We start from the raw sequence: 19,928 nt of genomic DNA, 5'->3' as shown, positions 1-19,928 counted from the left end.
GGAAATACTCTGTGCAATATTTAGGTATGTCGTTTCCTATACCAGTATGCCAACATCGTTGGGCATGTTTTGTTTGTGATAGATGCCATTTACTGTTCGGAGTCCACACTAAATTACTCCTAGAAGGCTGTAATCACATTTGGGCATCCCGCTACGTATGGGCTGCTCTAAAAGAGTTTGTAAGTCTGAAAACAGACAGCTGTTAGGAGAGAAAATTGTGCAAGAGGAAGTTCAAATGGCTCATCTGAAGCTATGAAGTCAGGACTGACCCAAACCCAAGTCACCAGCGAAATGTCCACACGGATATTGAACAAGTTCAGGGATGTCTTAAACCCACGGTAGTGCCAGGACATGATCTGGCACGTCCAGATGATACAGGCAGCCTGTGTCAATTCAGAGCTCAGGCTGCCTGCAGATACAGTCATAGGATCGTCTAGGTTGGAAGGGACCTTTCAGATCACCAAGTCCAACCATCAACCCGCCACTGCCAAAACCACCACTGACCCGTGGCCCTCAGCACCACGTCTGCCTGGCTTTTAAACACCTCCAGGGATCTTGCCTCTCTTCTGACAAAGAGCGACCAGAAAAAACTTAGGTGCAGAAAAGACTTAGTCCTTCATTCTTCTGTTTATTTATTTTTTCCCTCACTGATCTACACTGGATGTTTTGTGTCTGGATGGTGGAAGGAGCAGTCATCAGAGACTGGAGCAAACACTTTAGCTAACACAGGATGGTGCTTACATTCCTTTCCATACTTGTGTACCAACATTCAAGTTAAAATGTCTACACACATTCTGAGAAAGGGTGATGCTGGAAAGAGGACTGGGACTTCATCATTTCCTATAAAGATTCATCGATCCCCAATGGAACTTTATGGCCACTGAACTAAGGGCATTGTCAATTGTTGCATAGCTATTGTCCGCAACCTGTGTATATTATTCCTACCTTCTATTTCTGTTGTTGAATAACAGGCTGCACTTTCCTCTCACTGGAAAAATGGGTGTCATGTCTTGCTGCATTAACTCAGGTGGGCCACGTTGCTGTTTGTGTGCCTGAAACAGGTGATGTAAGAGACACACACAGGCACATGTCCAGACCAGCTCCCGGGGTTGTGCATCTCCAGTGTGCTGGGATTGGTTTTCTGTGTGCTGAAGGGATGCAGGGTGCCAGCAAGGAGCCGTACCTCGTGCCGAGCCATTACACTCGGCAGTGGTGCTAATGGGAGCTTTTCCTCATAGTCCTAGAGGGAAGTTCCCGGTGGGGAATGGAGTTTTCTTAAGTAGCGTCAGGAGCCCAGGCTGAGCAGAAGAGAGCGTGAGGAACGCCAGACTCGTGCCAGGTGCTGCGAGCTGCAGGGACAGATATGCTTTAACTGCAACGGCCCGGGGGGGCGTCTAATCCTTTCTTTTTATATATGGCCCTGCTCTGAGCAGGGGCCAGGGCCAGGAATCTCCAGGGGTCTGCAAAGCCTTCTAGCTATTACTATACAAACAGCATTTCATTTCCATTTAACACTGCACAGCAATCTCGTGGTACACGTTTTTTCTTTGATTTTTGTCTCAGCCATGTTTGCTGTGGGCTCTCTGAAGCAAGGCAGAGTAAGCTGTCAGCGCGGCGGGCAGAGGGAAGCAGGGCAGCTCCTGAACGGAGGTGGCTGCTCTCCTGGGGTGGTCTTTCCTATTTGAATTTCAGTTCAGACCAGCTGTAAATACCAGGCTGCTCCCTTGGAATGTGGCTGGAGTTTGCTCAGGGCTGATGGGGCAGCTCTGGGTTATGTGCTCTGCCCGCAGCCCCACCACAGCATCCCAAACGTATTATTCAGGTCCCCTCACATAAATCAGCCATCCTTCTTCCGAGAGAACTGCTGAAATCTTGGTGCTCGCAGCAAGACCTGCTCAGCCTGGTATGTTGGAAGGCTGCAGTTTGGTGACTCGAGCCTGGATACTCACTTGGTTTCAAATCAGGTAAACAGTTTCTAGGGGAAGGAGGAGAGTGAGCTATTTCTGGGGGCGCACAGCCCGGGACTGAACGGGTACAGAGAAGTGATACAAACAGATAATCACCGAGTTGCGTGACGCACGGACCCTGAGACGCCCCTGAACAGGACGTGTGAGAAGCATCCCAGTGAGAAGGTGTGAAGAGCATCCCAGTAAGAAGGTGGGAGTGGTTTACTCCTACTTTATGGTTTGGTGCTTTTTGTGTAGGAGAGCAGAATGAAAGGGAATTGGGTTTTCACGTGGGTACGAGCAGTATCAGAGCGGGTTCAAATGTGTGTGTGCGTACATTGATGTTGGCAGAGCCTGGCCTTTAGTAAAGAAAAATTGGTCAGTCCCATGAGCCTAGCAGGCTGCTTAAGAACAAGAAACAGTAATAATTATGCAACCCTATCAAATGTGTGTGCACATCTCGGTGGGTGACAAGGAAAACCAGCTCTGTGGCAGCGAGGGTGCTGTTGGGAGGCTGTGCTAGCAAGCAAAGCATGGGGGTTCCAGGTCATGCTGTAAAATAAAGTTGCATTTATAATTGGTGATAGTCCCGTACCACCCGTAGTCCCACAGCAGCATCACATCGCGGAATACCTTCAGCTTTTCTTCCACCTGCAATCTGCTGTGGGCGCAGCGTCAGAGGCAGCTGTGGTGACCGCGGGGCTGGCGTGGGCTGAGCTGTAGCGCGGGCAGGGGGAGGGACACGGCTCTGGGTGCCCTTTGGCAGGCATGGCGCTGGACGCAAATGAGCAGAGACAGGGCAGAGGCAGATTCACACAACTACATAAACATGAGCGGCAGGACCCAACAAGGCTTTGATTTCATTACAGTTCAACATGCAGCCAGAAACTATTATGTCCCTGCTATAAAGGAGGAGATATTTACCTTTGGGAGATTTTAGAAGCAAGGCATTGGAAAATGAAATTAATGAATAGAAAGCAGTAACGCAAGCCAATATTCACAAAATTTTTATTTACCTCTCTTTTATCAAGGCTCGTTTTACACAAACGTTAGCGATTATAACAGCTGATATGTCACTGGTGTTTAATACCAAAGGGCTTCTAAAAAGGCTTTAGGGGACATTTGCTTGGTTTTTATCTTTTCTCCCTGATGTCATGTTTGTGCCTAAAATTCAATCATGTGGTATAAAGAATGAAATGTCGGGCATTTCTGGTTAGGGCTGCTCCTGGACAGTTAAGAAGGCTAGGCTCCTTCTCAAGGATGCTTCGAGCTTAAATGTTGATGGATGCGTGCTCTCAGGAGCTAATGGATATAATGCATATTACACTATCAAAGGGGGGTGATTATTGATTAATTTTATTTTTTTTTTAGTATGCAAGTTGAGACTTTTTAAGTAGGTTTACGTAGTGTGGTCTGTGAGCAGCCAGCCTCTGAAGTCTCTATCTGTCTCAACAAGCTGGAGATCTTGATCATTCAGGCCAGAATTTCAAGATCAGAAATCCAAAAACCTAGATCTTCTCAGTAAAGGAACAGCAGCTCTTTTTTTCTTCAAGATAGTATTTAAGATCCAAAAACAACAACAACAAAAAAATCAACAAAGTAAATTGGATTACACATACAAATCAAGCTATTTATGTTTTACTTGGTAAGGTCCAAATGTATTTTGTGCTCACAGTGTGATACGCGTGCTGACCAGTAAGAGCTGGCTGGGCCTTTCGGTACTTATCTTGGAAGCCTAAAAATGATGACATCACATTGCAATTAGCAGGCAATTTAAAGACTTTCAAACAATTATATCACATTTTCAGCCCCACTAATTGGCACCACAGCTGTTTTCTTTGCCTCCTTTTTTTGGACTAGTGGCCACAGGGTATTAACTCATGGGGAAAAAAGGTAAGGATTAAAAAAGTGTGCAGACACGGTGGTTTGGAGAAGAGCCGAGCTGTAAGGTTCTGTGGTAAGGGGGTTCGTTGCAAGACAGCTCTGTTTAGTACAGAGCTAAAGGGGAGGCATGAAGAAAATACCATTACTGTGATCTGACTTGGCAGGTCGCTGACTGGGAAGCGTCTTGTCAGAAAAACAGCAATAAATGCATTAATGCTAATCCATTCTCTCCTGACGTCTTGGGGCAGGACTATTCTAAGAGAGCCTGTTATTATGTTGTTATAGTTGCATAGTATGTATTTAAATGTTAGAGTCGCAGCCAAGAAAATCTAAAGATAGGATGGTGGGTTTAGCCTTTTCTGATGAGGGTGGAGCAAAGCATGCCCACAGACAGATAATGCGGCCATCCTTGAAAAATATTTTTTAAGTTGCTAATCATCTAAATATTTACTGGGAGAGGAATATAGCCCTGCGTACTGAAGCCAAGCCTGTTAACGAAAGACTTGCTTTTCTGAGGTTACCCTTAGGAGATCACTGTGGGCTGTGAACTAAAAGTAGTTCAAGACGTATCTCCCCTTATTCATCCAGAATCAATGAACCACAAGTTGAAATTCATGAGAGTGCCCCTGCAAAGACAGAAAGATGTAAATTAAAGGTGTGTAATATAGCACGGTGTAGTACCAAATAGAAAAGGAGTGGTTACAGTCACTGCTTCAGCGTCTGTGAAAAGCGTCAGCAGCGACCTCCAATACGCTGCATCTAATACTCACGCAGCATTGCTGCAGGGTTTTTCACTCGCGTGCAGCCTGGAGGGCTGTAGCCACCTCGGAAAGCAAAAGAAGCAAACCCTCTCTCCGGAGCCTGGCAGCCTGCAGGCGGGAGGGAAGGGAGCTGGGGAGCTTTATGAGGAGGTGGAGGATTCCCAGCAGAGTTTTGGATTCTTCACTGTTGAGAGTTGACTCTCTGTAGCCACCACTTTGTACTTCTTCTCCGAAAGAAATACAACCTGTAATCATCAGTTTGCCTGAATCTTCACCACCCTCCATGGACCATAGTTCACTACTTACCTGTCTTCAGTCTTTCCCTCTCTGTCTTTTTGGAGCATACAGAAAGCTTCCCTGAATTCAAGTAAATATGAGATCAGAGGGCAAGGAGAAGGCAGATGAAGTCTCCTGCAGTGCAACATCCTATAGCCATCAGTACTTCAAAGTAGCATCTGGCAGACTCAGGGGATAGTTTTTATCCATTTACCTAACACATTCTGGGTTGTACGCTGTCTGTGTGTCATTAAAAGATGGCAGTAAATCTGCGGCACAAAAGAAAGGTGAAGGGGTTCAGAGAGGATCTGACCTCTGCGATCAGAGCATCTCCGGTTTCCACGGTGCTCCCTCTTTAAAGGGACCTTCCTAGTTGTCCCAAACAAGCCTCTTGCAGAAGACGCTGTTACAGGCGTGCTGCATAGTCTGTATTCAGGTGTGTACTGGGGACCTTGATGTCTGCACCCTTTTTAAAAAAAAAAAGTAATCTCTGGTAAAGTGTCTTCTGTTCCCTCTTCTGTTATGATCTTCTCTTTCAAGTGTGGTCATCTCAGCCAGGCAACTTTGGCAAGAAGTTTGTGTGGAAAAGATTGGCTGTAGTACATCCAACCCTTACGATGTGAGGATGCGTGTTGTCTTGTCTTGCAAGTTTTCTGTGTTTCTTGGTGTGGATGTGTTTTTGAAACAGATTTTGATGAATGAGATATCTTCTAAAGTGGAGTGTTCTCAGGGTGCTTAGGCTTCTTTCCTGATGCAGTGGAGTTTTCCTTCTAATTATCTCAAATTTAGACCTTCTTTTTTCAAACCCTGACTTTTTCTTTTCCTCAGAGATAAGGGAGATACAGTAACGTTTTTGAAACAAAACGGGAAACAAAATGAGTATGAAGAACTGAACTTGTAGTCTCAAAAATAACATTTTGGCGGTAGAAAACCAAATGAAAAATAAAGAGTTCTTTGTTTTATTTTTATTTTCCTCCAAAAATCAGCATTTGCTCAGTTAAAACCAGGCCGGGTTTGAGCAGCAGTAATAACTATAAATGCAGCCGCTGTGCTGGAGACCTTACAGCAGCTCGGGGTCCACAGGGCAGCGTAAGGTGGTTCCAGAAACCAATATCAAAATGCAGATCTCTGCAGGGGTACTTTGATGTACAGCCTCTAGACTTCTCGGTAAAACCCCTTAGCTTGTGATAGAGAGGTGACGTTAGAAGAGCGGTGTATGTTGAGAGCAGGACCGGGGCATGTTGGAGTCCTGAAATCCAGCAGCTGCTGTGCTGTGTGGGCTCACTCGAGCCTAGGGACTGTTCGTCCTGTGACACATAGGCTGGCTGTGACAGTCTAATGACAGTCCTGCACCCTCCTGCCCTCTCGGTTATCCCTGTCCTGCTTTGTCCCTGGGAAAGGAAGCCGCGGCTTGGAGCTAGGTGCTTTCTGCACTTCTGCCCTGTATTTCCTTTGAAGTTGAGTGCACCATCTGTCATTCTTTCTGTACAAGCTGCCTTTCCAAAAATTAGGCACGAGACCTTTGCAGGATATACAAGTGTCAGCAGGTGTGACATGGCACTTGCCCTTAGCCAGCAAGAGGAACTCAGTAGCCCGCCCTAAGGCTGGTGGGGCATGTGGGGCACAGAGCTTGTTGATGTTGGTGAGACATTTGCCATGACTGAATTCTTTGAATTTTGGATTCAGTTAGGAAGTCTAACTGAAGTGCATGTTTCCCCCCATTAGCTCATACAGCTCATGTGACTTGTTTCATTCATGTGACCTCTTACTACGTATCCATCATTCCATTTTTCTTTCCTATTAGAGTGAAATTGGACACAGCCCTCCTCCTGCCTACACCCCTATGTCAGGAGTAAGTATTTCTCATTCAACCTTCATCCTTTAGGTTTTCCTCCTTCCTTCACTATGTGTTTTCTGTTTCAAACTCCTTTTTCCTACGTAAATTGTCCCAAACCCAACAGTGAATGGAGTGTGTATGTAAGCAATGAAATAGTCAGGATTTCTACACTCAGCCTGGATTCGTGTGCAAGCTCTATGGACCCACACCCAAAATTCTGCCAACTGACAACTTTTCTTGAAAAAGCGTTTAGGAAACAGTCTTGGATGAATCTGTACATTTTTCCTTCCTATTTATAGGTCATGATGTCAAAATTTCCTTGCACGCCCTTGCTGACAAGCAGAATGGTAGGTTGAGTTGAACCACTGAGTTGAGGTCCCAATACGAACACAGGTCACCAGCCTGAAATGCGCTTGGGTGACTGTGTGATCATCACTGCAGGACACCCTAAATGCAGGCCCCCCAGGAATAAACAAGAGTTCAGAGATGCTAATGTCCTCTATCCCCAGTCCCCTTTGCAGAAGGAGATCTCCCCAGCATGAGGCTTAAGGGTTTTGTTTAGAAATCAGGGGAGATTGCCAAAGTAATAGAAGAGGAGATACTGTGTGCGCCTCATGCAGCTGCGTATATCCAACCTCCACATGCCTAGGTAGGAGACAAGTTTTCCTGCCCCATTTCTAGCCCCGTTGCCAGCCCTGAGCAGCCAGCCCGCTTCCCTGCTCCCCTGGCTGCCCCGGTGGTGCCTTCCCGGGAGGGGACGCCGGCTCAGCACCACCGGGCAGACGGATCCTCTGCCGCTCCACGACAGAGCCTGTGCTGCTGCCAGCCCAGCGGCGCTGGGAGCGCAGTGCTCTGCAGGGTGACAAGGCTTCACCTGCCCGGTGAAACGCATCATTGAGCAAGTGTGGCAGGAAAGGCGGAGGAGCCACAGAGATGACTTGCTGTCGCGTCTTCTCTCCCCTCGGAGCCTCCTTTCTCACGCTGCCTTTTCTTTTTCAACAGAACCAGTTTGTGTACAGAGATGGTGGCTACGCTGCAGAAGTGCCGATGCCGTACAGAGCTCCTGGCTGCATTATACCAGAAGCCCCAGTTGCTCAAGGAGCCACAGCAGAGATCTTTGAAGATACTTGCTGTAACGGCACGCTACGAAAACAAGTGGCAACCCTGGCAAAAGAGGACAGCAGCACCCAGAGGTACAGCGCCGATCCCACGGTCTTCATTCCTGAGCGGGTTGTCCGGGGAGAGCTGGATGAGGACGGGTACATGACGCCGATGCGAGACAAACCTAAAACAGGTAAAAAATTGTCTTTCTGGAGAAGCTCCTGCTGTAGTCTGACTGCATTGTCTCTTTTTCTACATCAGCAGCTTTTCACCAAAAATGGCTTTCTCGAGTAACTCAGCAAGGTTGAAACATTCTGACTTGGTTAATATTTCTTTGCATGGGGATTCGCTTTTCTTGGCTTAATTTTCTATTTGGAAAAGCTCAAGTGTGCCGAAGTGTCGTTTGGTAATTCCCCTTTAACTTTTCTTTCTGGAAAATAGTGAGCGAGGGGAATGAAAAAAAGCCAAACCCCCTTCTTATCCAAACACAAATCTTCAGTTATTTCCAAGAAAAGGATCCGTCTTTTGCCAGCTGTAGTCTTCACTTTGCTGTGTTTATTGATCTTCTTTATCTTCATGGCATTGTGCTTGGTAAATGTCACGTTGAACATATCACAGAAGTGATACACACAGTTGGCATTTTATACTCAAGAGAAGTTTAGGATTGAAAGAACAAGATGTGCTTCGGAGAGACCATCACTGCAAGGTGAAGTTTGCCTAGATCTGTGCCAGCTCACAGTGCTACTCTTCCCAGTTCGCTGTCATTTGTTTCTTCCTATTTAAATAGTGACAGCAGTCATTTAGGTGTAAGGGGATATGCCATTAGCAATTTGCTTTCAGACCTTTGCGTTAGCTTTAAAGAAATTAATTAATGCAAATGTAAATGCCAAGTAACCACTGAGTTTGCTTCAGAATTTGGAATCCGCTTACCCTTTGTGTTACATGGTGGAAATGGAGGGAGGGAGTCCTGGGGCCTGACCCACAGCAGTAGCCGTTGTGGGAGCGCACACGTGCAGTACGCTTCAGCAGCCACCTTGCAGTAAGAGATGCGATGCTGTGAGTTTGCTTCGGCGTGAGCCCACGCGTATCTTCACGTCCAGGTTCGCCCTGGGGATCCTCAGAGTGCTGCAGGAACTTACACACTTCCCAGGTGCCACCGGAGCCCTCGGGGATGTGGCAGATGAGAAAGGACCTCCCGCCTGCCTCACTGGGCGCAGACACAGGGATGTCGCAGTGTGGCCACGATGCTGCATGCTGTCTGTCAGCTGGGGGATTCAAATCAAAGCTCTGCTTGGCTGTCATCGCTAAAAAATAGTATGTTCCCACTACGGTCTTGGTACAGGCACACGTGCCTGTTCACTTCAGATCCAGCAAAGTTTTAGCTATGTATTCAAAGGTACTCGCTAAGTCTTGAACTTACACACTTAATAGTTTTTTCCCCATCCTGGATAAAACCAGAGCTGAAGGGGACCATAGCAACCCTCTTACAACAGGCAGGGGCCTGTCTCCTTGCAGGCAGGACTCTGTCTCCAGAGCCCACGACCAGAGCCGCGCCACCGGAAACAGAGGTCTCGTGTCGGCAATCCCTGTGTGACATGGGCAGGCTGAGAGATCATCCCTCACTAATGGCGGGGGCTTGGAGATGAAAGGCAGAATTAATAGTGGAAGTGATTTGATCTGACCTTTTCCAGACTTGAGCGAACTGGATGCTTTTGACGTATCTTGCTGCAGGGGTCCCACCCCCCGTCCCTCTTGTCCCTGGCTCACCTCCAGGCCGTTCCCTTGCAGTGTCAGTGACCCCCCTCCCGCCCAGGCTGACTGGCTTTCTGGTTTGCAGCGAGACCTCCTTATACACAGGGCAAAGCAGGACATGACACTCAACAACTCCATTGCCCCGTGGCTTGGTCACCTGTGTGTGACCGTGGGAGAGACCTTACTAAGCGTGTGTTTCTAACCTAGGACAGCCAGTCTCTTCATGTTTCTCTTCCCTCCCCGCGCCCTGTCTAGCTTTCCACAGAAGCTCCATATGCTTTAAAACCTTTCTGCAATTCAGCTACAATTTTTTGTGCTGTTAATCCACAGAAGGTAATTTGAACCTGCTGCAAGTCCTGTTTTGGCGCTGATGTAAGGCTCTCGTGTACTCTTTCCAGGGCTCATTTGAATAATTTTTTCCATAATGCTTCGAGGCCCTTTGTCCTTCAGGGATGGAAGGTTTTTAATCAGGCAAATTGTTCTATTAGAAATGAAGCTGTCTTAGAAGTTAGCCCTTGGGGATGGTTTTTGTACAGAGAGGCTTAACTAAGATTTCTACAGAGCTTTCTGGAGGGACTGACAGATATGTCCAAGGTTGCACAGAGAGTCAGCAGCAGAGGCAGGAGTCGCTTGGCGTGTTTGGCTCTGTAGATCATACACTGAGAGGGAGCCCAGGCTCAAGCAAGACAGGCTATGGCTCAGCAACGGCTGTAGTTTAGTTTGCCAGTATGTTTGATGAGTCCCTTCATCTCCCAGGGTCTTCACTTTAACCCATATCGTCTGTTTAGTTTGTAAATTCTTCACTTTTAGCAAGTGCGTTCAACATAGTCGGCACCTGATCTCATCTGCAGTTCTAGGAATGGCTGGGGTGGAGGACAAACACGTCCAAGTACTGCTTCTGGTACAGCCTGGTAGTAATGTACACGTGATACTTGCTACATGGATGGATTACTCCCTCTCTTTGCTCATTTATTTTTTATCTTTCCTTAGATTACCTAAACCCGGTGGAAGAGAACCCATTTGTCTCCCGACGGAAAAATGGAGATCTCCAAGCTGTGGACAACCCAGAGTATCACAATGCTCCGAACGGGCAGCCCAAAGCAGAGGATGAGTACGTGAACGAGCCATTGTACCTCAACACTTTTGCAAACACCTTGGAAAATGCTGAGTACCTGAAGAACAATTTGCCGGAGAAAGCCAAGAAGGCCTTTGACAACCCAGACTACTGGAATCACAGCCTGCCCCCACGAAGCACCCTCCAGCACCCGGACTACCTGCAAGAGTACAGCACAAAATACTTTTACAAACAGAACGGACGGATCCGGCCCATTGTGGCAGAGAATCCTGAATACCTCTCCGAGTTCTCCCTGAAGCCTGGCACTGTGCTGCCCCCGCCGCCCTACAGACACCGAAATACGGTGGTGTAGTGACCGCGGTCTTACGGAAGTGGAAAGGCAACCCCTTCTAGCTGCCTCACTCCTCCTCTCTTGCTCTCCTTTTCTCTCTCTCCCCTCCCTCCCTTTCTTTCTCCCATGAGCTTCCTCCTCTTGCCAGTTCACTCATTTTTGCTATTTCCAAGTGAAAGGATGTCTTGGAGTGGTTTGCAGATTGGGTTGGGAACCTGGAAGGAAGGAAGGAAAGAGACTGAAAGAAGGCGCGTACAACCTGGCGTTTCTCACTTTCCGCAGCTCTAGAGGGTCGGACGGTCAGAGAAGCCAGACGGTACCAGTAAAGGCCAGCGGCAGTGTTGCCTGCTGTGGAGCTAGTTCTCAGTGATTCAACCCAGACGCTGTAGGGAAAGCCACAGAGGGGCTGTTTCTGTCAGCAGGAGCTGAGGAGAGTCCATACAGCATTCCTGGAAATCTCAATGCAGTTTCCATTAGGGGGAAAATGGACAATTTTTATATCATGTGTGATAGCATAGTAATTGAGATTGAGAATCCAATTTCTTTCTCTAACACTTTCTATCCCAGCAACTGAAAATGGCTAACCTGGCGTTTCATAATCGTTCAGATCTTCATCGTGGCTTTCCAAGAAATGATGATGTGACTCTAATATACAGCTAAACAAACCCTTTTTCTGAGCCACACCATGATTTTGTGCCAATTCCTAACCACAGAGACTCCAGCTTAGAACTGGTACATGACACGGCCATTTTTGTATATGTGCCAACACGACAAACACGTTAAACACAAAAACCCTTTCAGAAGAGTAACAAAACCACACCTCCAACATCTTCTTTTTGAAGCTAAAAGACAGGCCAAGAAACCAAGATTTGTATGCAAAAAGCTTTGCTTTCCTGTTTTATACCTGCTGACTATAGGTATAAAAAGACCCAAACAAATTCTTCCCTCTTTTTCTTCTTCGTGATCATGAAGGGAGTTGGGGATGCTGTCAGGCAACACTGAGGACAAGATGGAGAACCGGAGAGTTGGGTATGGGTCATGAAGTCTGCTGGTGTTCTGTGGGGTGGTGGTGGGAAGGGTCCTTGAAACTGGAAGACAGACACTGGACTGGAGAAAATGCACATAGCAGTTCACTGGAAAGTTTGTTTGCACTTAAGCTCCGATTTTATTTGAACTGTTTTCTGGATTTTGAATGAAGCAATATGGAAGTGACCAGCAAAATGCAAAACAATAATTTTAAATTTAAAAAAAAATTAATTATATGTAAAGGATGACTGTGGAAATGCCAAAATGAAGCAAATCAAGTCTTTGGAACAATGTCCACCAGTTCTGACAGGCCATTGCATTGACTGCTTCAGAGAATACAGTGACAGAGCAGCCAGCTCTTACTGCTGCCACGTGAAGGACAGCAGAGCAAGCCCTGAATGGCATCGGAGGAGACAAATGGCTTGCTCTGGCTTGCAGCACAGGATGGAATACTTTTTTCTAGAAGGAGGAGTACTCTGGCACAGAAGTCGGTGCATATGCGGTTTGAGAAGTCAAAATGTGCATGACTCGCAGAGCTTTCGGTCACAATTGTAAATAAGTCAGTCTCCTTGCACTTAGTTCTGCTTTCATCAACCTCAGTTTTTAGGTAGACACCCCACCCCCTGGCCTGCTCCTCTTTGGAAATACCTTTCAGCCAGAGTTCTGGACGTTTTTAGCAACCTGAGGCAGATGTGTAAGACCCATGTGTGTAAGAGCATTTGCATACCTAGTTCCCACCGAAAATCTTAAGGAACTCTTAAGTACCTTTGAAGATCTGCCTATGTCTCTATTCATCAAGGCTTTTTTAAAGGGGAAGAAACAATACCCGATGGATGGCAATCTTAGGTGGTACAACAGTATTTCAGTTTATGCGCTTCAGTACTGGTAAAGTCGAGATCTTTGGGGTGACCTAACCTAGCAACGAAACCAGCAACAACCAGTGTTCTGGAAATGGCATCAAGCTCCTCCAGAGTCCTGCCATCTGAACAGCTTGCCAGCTGTAAGCAGAGGAAGGAGTAAGAAACGAGCAGTAGTTACCCAGATCTTGGTGGCTGAGGGTCAGCTTGACAAAGGTATGAAGAGATTTCAAACCTGGGTTGGTTGTAGATGGGGAACAAACTGTGTGTGATCACTAGGTCAAGGTTGGTTCAGCCAACAGCCTGCTTCTGCATCAGGTGTGTTCAGGCCAGCTTGAACCAGCTGCGGGGCAGGTATTAAACCTGTAAACCGAGTAGGTAGCTGAAGAGTCTGAAAACAGCAAGAACAAGTACAGATCTTGGAAGCTATTAAAAGGAAATGCTGGGTCAAGTGGTACCAAGGTGGTCTGTGGAGGCTGCGCCAAGTGACCAGCACACCACTCAAGTGGGATAGATGGTTACAAAAAGCCGTGAACGTGAGAGGCCTTGCCTCTTCCTGGTGCCCTCCCGTAACTCCTCATGACTTTGTCAGGACACAGAAGCGGGCATTGGCCAGCGGTTAGGGGCATGGGGGGCGGCCTGAGGTCCTGGAGATCCCATTCCAGGGAAGGTTTGACAGTGGCAGCGCTCACAGGGTGTCGTCTGAAGCACGGGCAAAGGTCTGCCAGGTTGGGACACAATTGCCAAGCTGCCTGGGGACAAAGACCGGCACAGGGCTGTGGATGTCCTGATTCAGTGCAGAAGCAGCCCGGGTTACATAGGTAGGTGGAGAAAAACGGGTTGATCTGTCCCTGAACAAGTCTTGTAACAGAGTAACTCCTAATGGAGAAAAAATAAAATAAAATCCTGGTACAGCTTACCAGTTTGAATTCAAAGAGGTGCGCCCAAAGGCTGCTGGGGCAGAAGCGTGCACGCCTCCAGACCCGGTGGGACAGTGCTGGGATGTCGCTGCTAACGGAAGGTGAGGCTGTTTCTTTCTCTGTGGTACCAGTGTTGGAACAAGCCTGTCGAATAATCAAAATGTAAATAACTGTGGTTTTTAACAATTTAACATTTTATTTCTTACAAAACTTGAATTATTTATTCATTTTAATTGTTGACTGTGGGTGTGATATAATATATTAAGTAGTGTGGAAATGCAGAGGTTCCTTGGAGCGAGACAGCAGGAAGGCCAGGAGGGACGGTACCTTGCGCGGGGGCCAGGCCGTGCTGGCTGTGTCCCGAGCAGCAGGGGGCAAACAAAGGGTTAATGAACACAGTGATTCCTGACGATGGAAAACTCAACAGACTGCAGCCTCACAAATGGACTTTTTTTTTTTGCCCCCCTGAGCTTCTGATTTGAGTTGCAGTTGCCAAAAAATGGTCTTTATGTTTCCTGCTGTGCCAGTAGCTGACTTGTGTTGCAGCCTACGGGCCCGCGTGGGGCTGGGCATCCCGTTAACTGGTTCCTTTCCCCAGTAGGAATGGCGGTGTTCTGAACACAGCCCCGAAATGTGCACGTCTCCTCTGGAAGAGCAGTGCCCCTGAGCTGCTACAGCAGGTTTTTGTCTCTCTGCCAAAGTTTAACTACGGTTAAAGAAAAACGGGCAGAACTAAGAGCAGAAGTGTTCGGCTGCTTTAACCTGATCAGCAGAAATACCTGGCTGGCCCTAACTCGCGGATCTGCCTGCGTGGGTATGGCCGCTGGCTTGCTGAAAGGAAGGGGGGCAAATGCACGTGGCAAAATTGGGGCAAATATTCAACTGATGATGTTATTAAAATGTACGAGGGTCAGGCTTTTAAATGAATAATCACAGGTTTGGGGAAAAAGCAGGTATTTCCACACAAACTGCATTTTGTCAGCACAAAGCAGTAGGTGAGAGCATCAGCAGAAATGCTTTGTCCAGGTATAATTAATTCTCTAGCTCTACCCTGGTATCTGTACACAGCACCATCGGGTTCTGTGGATTTTATAATGCAGTCTCCTATTTGTGTGTGTTTGGCTCTCCCTTATCGTAGCCTGCGCGACAGAAGAGCAGTGACTAACTTTTCAAGAGCAGATGCCCAGGTGTGTATCAGCCATTGGCCAAGGCACAAAGCAATGCGCTAAATCAAAGACAACAGCACCTTATTTTTTCCTAATTTCCTTCGGTGATACCTGTCTTAGATGTTATTATCGTCCTGAGGGTTATTTCAAACAGATGTGGATGTGGGATCTGATTGACTTGCTGTAACATAATTGACTGAAACCAACTACTTTTAAGTTTCAGCTGTTTTCAAATTTTTCTTTTTCTGCAGAATAGCCAGGAGGGATTCTTACAGGGCCCTTTGCTCAGATGTAGCCGCGTATTTACAGCTTGCTTTCAGATGGGTCATCTCTCACAGCTAGCAAGAAATGGAAATAAATCCAAGCGAGCATCACCAGTGTGGGTCTGTGTCAGGTACCGTAAGCTCAGCCCAGAAATCCTTGCCTTTGTACAGCGGAGGGTTGCATTAACCCTCCTTTGCAGCATTTATTTGGTAGAAAATGCGTTTCTTGACTGCAGAAATTGTATGCAGTGATCTCTTTTCATTTATTCCTGGGGGTTGGAACTAGATGATCTTTAAGGTCTCTTCCAGCCCAAACCACTCTATGATTCTATGAGTAATGGGAAAATACCTTTCCCTTCCTGCCCCGCTGCTGTGTTCCAGGGGCAGTTGCGTAGCGGGGCCTGGGGCAGGGCAGCCTGTGCACGAGCTGATACCAACCTGCTGCACTAAGGACTGAGAGGGGGTTACAGGGGAGTGTTCCCCCCCCCAGCCACCACTAATCCCAGCCTAGAAGCAAAACCGATGGCACCTCTGAAAGACCAGCTTGGCCCCGGCTCTGTGGATCAGTTCTTTCCGTAGCTCCAGAGCGAGCTGTGACAAGCACTAGCTGTGAGGTGAGCCAGCCTAGAAATATAGACTGGGGGGGAGTTGAGGATGGATCTGTATGGGAAACTCAGATATTAAACAAAAAATCTTTTTTTTTTTCTAATGGGGTGAATGCATAGGTGTCCTGCATCATGGTGGCAGCTAAAGGAATGAAGGATTATTTGGGCTCCTTTGTACCACCCGGGAGATGAGGAGGCTTTGGCACAACTCAGAATTAGGCTGTTGGTCGTGTAATCCCCAGGATAACTGAAGGCAATCCCGGTCAGCCTTGCTCCCCCTGGGAGCCCTGGGCACCCTGGGCGGGCATCTCTTTATGGAAAGGGAGCAGCCACTGCAGCACCCACACGGACACTCGCGCCCTGTGCCTGCCGACCCTTTCAGTGCGGGGGGAACGGGAGTAGCATAAAAGCCGCAGGCAGGGACTGACGGCAGGGACATCGCTCACTCACTTGTTAGGATGGAGTTTTCCCTCGCTTTGCACAACTGGCGTGTCGGGGCTTCCACCCTGATTTCTGAATCCCATTTGGAACTGTTGAGCTCAGGTAGGTCGCGACCTGCTCTGAAGACTGTTCAGCTTCAGGGTGGCGGGTGGAACAGAGGCTGTAGCATGAACCAGAGCCCACCCTCTGGTTATCGGTCACCTCTTTGGCTCCTGCAGAGCACCTCGAAGGGGACAGTATCGCCTCGAGTTCCCTTCAGCAAATACTTTTTAAAAGGTGGCGTTCTTGCAGTTACATGAAGACTGTTCATTTCTAGCTCTGTCACTTGCAATATTCTCATTCCCATGGATCTTGGACCTCTGCTGCTGACACAACAGCTCGTCTGTTGTGATAGAAAACCTTGGATTTGGGTTCAAATATTTATTGGAAAGCCGGGGCTGTGCAGGGCGGGGGTGGTTGACTGCAATATTCACGCTCCGTCCCGTGCAAGGAGCCACATTGTCCCACAGGGCAGCCTCTGCAGCGCTGCCGTGTTTGCAAGATTCCCTCTCTTTTATTTTCTTGCTCTTGCCAAGTGTTACGCAGGTACAAAAGGGCACTGTTACAAACGGGGTTTTCAAATTCAGAATAAATAACAGAAATAAAGTTCCACGGCTAGAAGCACCACTCTAAAAATGTCCAAAAATCACTCGTCTCCACCTTTGCTATCATTTTATTTTAGCACAGGGTCATGTTCCCGTACCGTTGTGTGGATGAGTAGGTGTAACGCCGGCAGGCTCATTGCTCGTGGGGCAATTCCTGGCGGGTGCGGCTCAGCCGATGGTTCTGTGCTGGGCCTGGGGGTGCCCGTTGGTTTGGAGGCACAGAGGGCCTTTCGGGGGGTGCCTGCGGGTGTTCAGGTCTGAGCGGTGGGGGTGGGACTCGGTGGGAGGTGCTGGAACTGCAGCCGGTGCAGCTCCTGAGCAGAGCCTCCTGAAGAGCTGCTTCCACCCAGGGCATCCTCCAGCTGGGCTCTGTGCCGACAGGCCAGGAAAAGCCGTGCGGGGAAACCCAGGGACGTTCTCCTGATTAGGAAACAAGAGGAGTCAGAGCTGCTTTTTTTTTCCCCATTATTTAATTTTGAGAGCGAGCATTGCGGACCTTGGTAGAGAGGGGTTTTACGGGGAGATTTGTAAGGCGTTAACGCAGTGCGAGTAATTACGTCCCAGTCCTTCACCCCGCCCCCCCATCCCCCAATAAAAAAGCCATGAAATCGTGCTCCGTACGTGTCGTGGGTGAAACTGCCGGGGCAGAGGTGCGTCCGCACGGCACCCTCACTGGCGGCTGGGGGGTGAGCAGGGCACACACGAGCATGGAGCTGTGAGTGCTGGTCCCCCAGCGCCGCCATCCCCCCGCCCTGCCCAGCCTCCGAGGCCTCTTAGGGAGAAAACACTGTATTGTCCATAGCACTCCGAAGACTAAACCCTTTTGGGATAACCACAGTAATAAACTGTGAATGGTATTTTATAAGTAAGTGTAGATATGTATGCCGTTCTTTTGAGGTAAGGTACTCTGACATATGTAGCATAAACTGGTACTGCTGTTAAATGGGTCGATTATTAACTGAGCAGCTGTGTAAGGGGTAGCTAACTTTGAATGCACTACAGCACTGTTCCTTTCAGCAGGGGGACTGACGGTAGTTGCTGGGTACTTGCCTTCTTATGGTGGCGTGTGTTAAGAGGAAAATGCAGGTCAATGAAAACACATTTTTTATAGCATTTTAATGTTGGAAATTGGTACATATTCAATACATTATCCACTACGGTTTTAATCCTTTTTTTGGCCCAGTTTTTGCAATTTCCCCAACATCGTAAGCTGGAATTTCTGAAGAGGTAGCAGCCCTCGCATAGGGAGGGGAAATAGCAGTCTCCTCCTGAAAACGGAGACATCCAAAATGTATTTCCTGACCTGGCAGTCTTGAACTATCAACTTTTGTGATGAGGCTCCAGTCCCAGGCCCGGAGAACACTGTCCCCTCAAAATCACAGGCTGAGCCCCCTCTGGGAGGTGACGCAGGAGCAGTGCCCAGCTCCTGCCCCACGCCGTGGGGGCGGTGCGGGGGGCGGCTGCTGCCATGGGCCATGCTCCCTGCAGCCAGGGTGGCCCAGGGCAACTGGCCTGGCGCAGGGCAGCCAGCCCGGCCACCTGCAGGGAGGCAGGTGAGAGGCAGAGATGGGGAGGGTCTGAGTTTTAGCCAATTCTCCCTGGTCTCAAAGGGCAAAGAGACAAAACAATACTTCTGCCTTAGGAAGTACCTTCAGAAGAAGAGAAGCGTCAGCACGTTGGGGAAGAGACTCATTTCTCGCAAAGTGATGCATTCAGAGTTAGCTGCCTTTCTGAAACAAAAAAAAAAATACAAAACCTACTGTATGTTACTTTGAAAATGTGAATAGTATTTTTATAGCTTGTTAAAGACACAGCTAGTTGCATTTGTAAATAAGGATAATGTTGCTTTTATTTTCCTTGTGGACACCATTATTTGGAACATAATTGTCCTTAGGGTTGATTTGTATATAGGTAATTTGCTTGTGATTTAAGCCGCTCCTCCCCTTTTCTTTCTCTCCCTTCCCACCCTCTGGTTTTGGTTAGAAGTACCATTTTTGGCATTCTGTGTGATTCTGTGTTTTAGCACTATCGTGGTGTGTTCAGACTTTCTGCACTTGCTTACACAGTAGGGTATGCCAATTGCGTGTGGCGTAATGTTACTTTAACCTTTTGTTTCTCATATTTTAGCTATTGAGGATTATGCACTGTTAAAATACATACTGACCTGGGTTAATATTAGGTACATATTTTAGCATAATTTCCCTTCTTTTCATGGTTTCTTGTTTTTTCTTTTTTTTTTCTTCCCTCCCCTTTTGTCTTGTTTGGAGACTGGGGAGAAACCTGTGGATCTTCTCTTTGTGTGGTTATATTTTCCGCCCCGTGTGCAGTCCCGAGTTTCTCCTCATGGTCCTTGGGGTAGAGCTTTATCTGTTTGTTAAGGCAAATGTAGACTGCGACCCACCTTGCATCAACCCGCGCTCATCCCAGCTGAACAATTTGAAAACTGTTCTGCCTTTTTGTTACATGAATCTGTCAGAAATATATTTTTAATTTAATATAAATGAAATTCAATAAAATATGAAACAAAGTCTCTGTGGACGCGTGAAACTTCTTCCCAGAGCTTGAGTGCTTCCAGCAGCACGGGCTCCCTGTGTTCTGGCAGAGCCAGTGGCTCGGACCCTGCCCGGGCAGAGCCTGGCGCTGTCACCTGTGCTGGGCCGGGGGGGACATCTCAACCCCGATCTACCCCCTCCCTGGCCCACAGTGCCCCCCACCAGGGTCTGCTGAAACATCACCCTGCCAAAACCCAAAGTCTCTTCCTCCCCAACCCACCACTGGAGCCGTAGTGCCCCACATGCCCAGGGTGGCCAGGGACAGGCCGGTGAGGAGCCCGTGGGGGACGCTGGGGGGACAGGACACGCCACCCCAGGGAGGTTGGCTCCAGCTGTTCCACAGCTGGCTGTCACCAGAAGGGGCAGCGAGGGCACGGCTGAGGCTGAGCAGACCCCGAAGCTGCAGCAGCCTGGGAGCAGCGTGTCCTTCCTGAGCCCCCGGCTCTGGCACCCCGGGGCCGCCCCACTCCACACCAGGGTGCACTGAGGCT

At 48.1% G+C, this 19,928-nt stretch overlaps 1 protein-coding gene across 5 annotated transcripts in view; it reads left to right on the top strand.

Moving 5' to 3' along the window:
• ERBB4 (erb-b2 receptor tyrosine kinase 4) overlaps positions 1-19,406 on the top strand; it is a 630,546-nt gene extending 611,140 nt beyond the window's left edge. For 2 of the 5 annotated variants that reach the window (XM_063340406.1, XM_063340407.1), the window contains exons 26-28: positions 6,672-6,719; positions 7,707-7,998; positions 10,548-19,406. In XM_063340406.1, coding sequence (XP_063196476.1) covers positions 6,672-6,719; positions 7,707-7,998; positions 10,548-10,984 — 777 coding nt within the window. In that variant the 3' untranslated portion in view covers positions 10,985-19,406. The remainder of the gene's footprint in view (positions 1-6,671; positions 6,720-7,706; positions 7,999-10,547) is intronic. The other 3 variants (XM_063340408.1, XM_063340409.1, XR_010071879.1) reach the window with 2 other exon arrangements.
• Positions 19,407-19,928: the final 522 nt, after the last annotated feature.

Source organism: Chroicocephalus ridibundus, chromosome 7 (genome assembly GCF_963924245.1).
Source record: "Chroicocephalus ridibundus chromosome 7, bChrRid1.1, whole genome shotgun sequence".
Classification (NCBI taxonomy): Eukaryota; Metazoa; Chordata; class Aves; order Charadriiformes; family Laridae; genus Chroicocephalus; species Chroicocephalus ridibundus.
The sequence above is the reverse complement of the archived record's forward strand: the minus strand, read 5'-3'. Positions and strand labels throughout refer to the sequence as shown.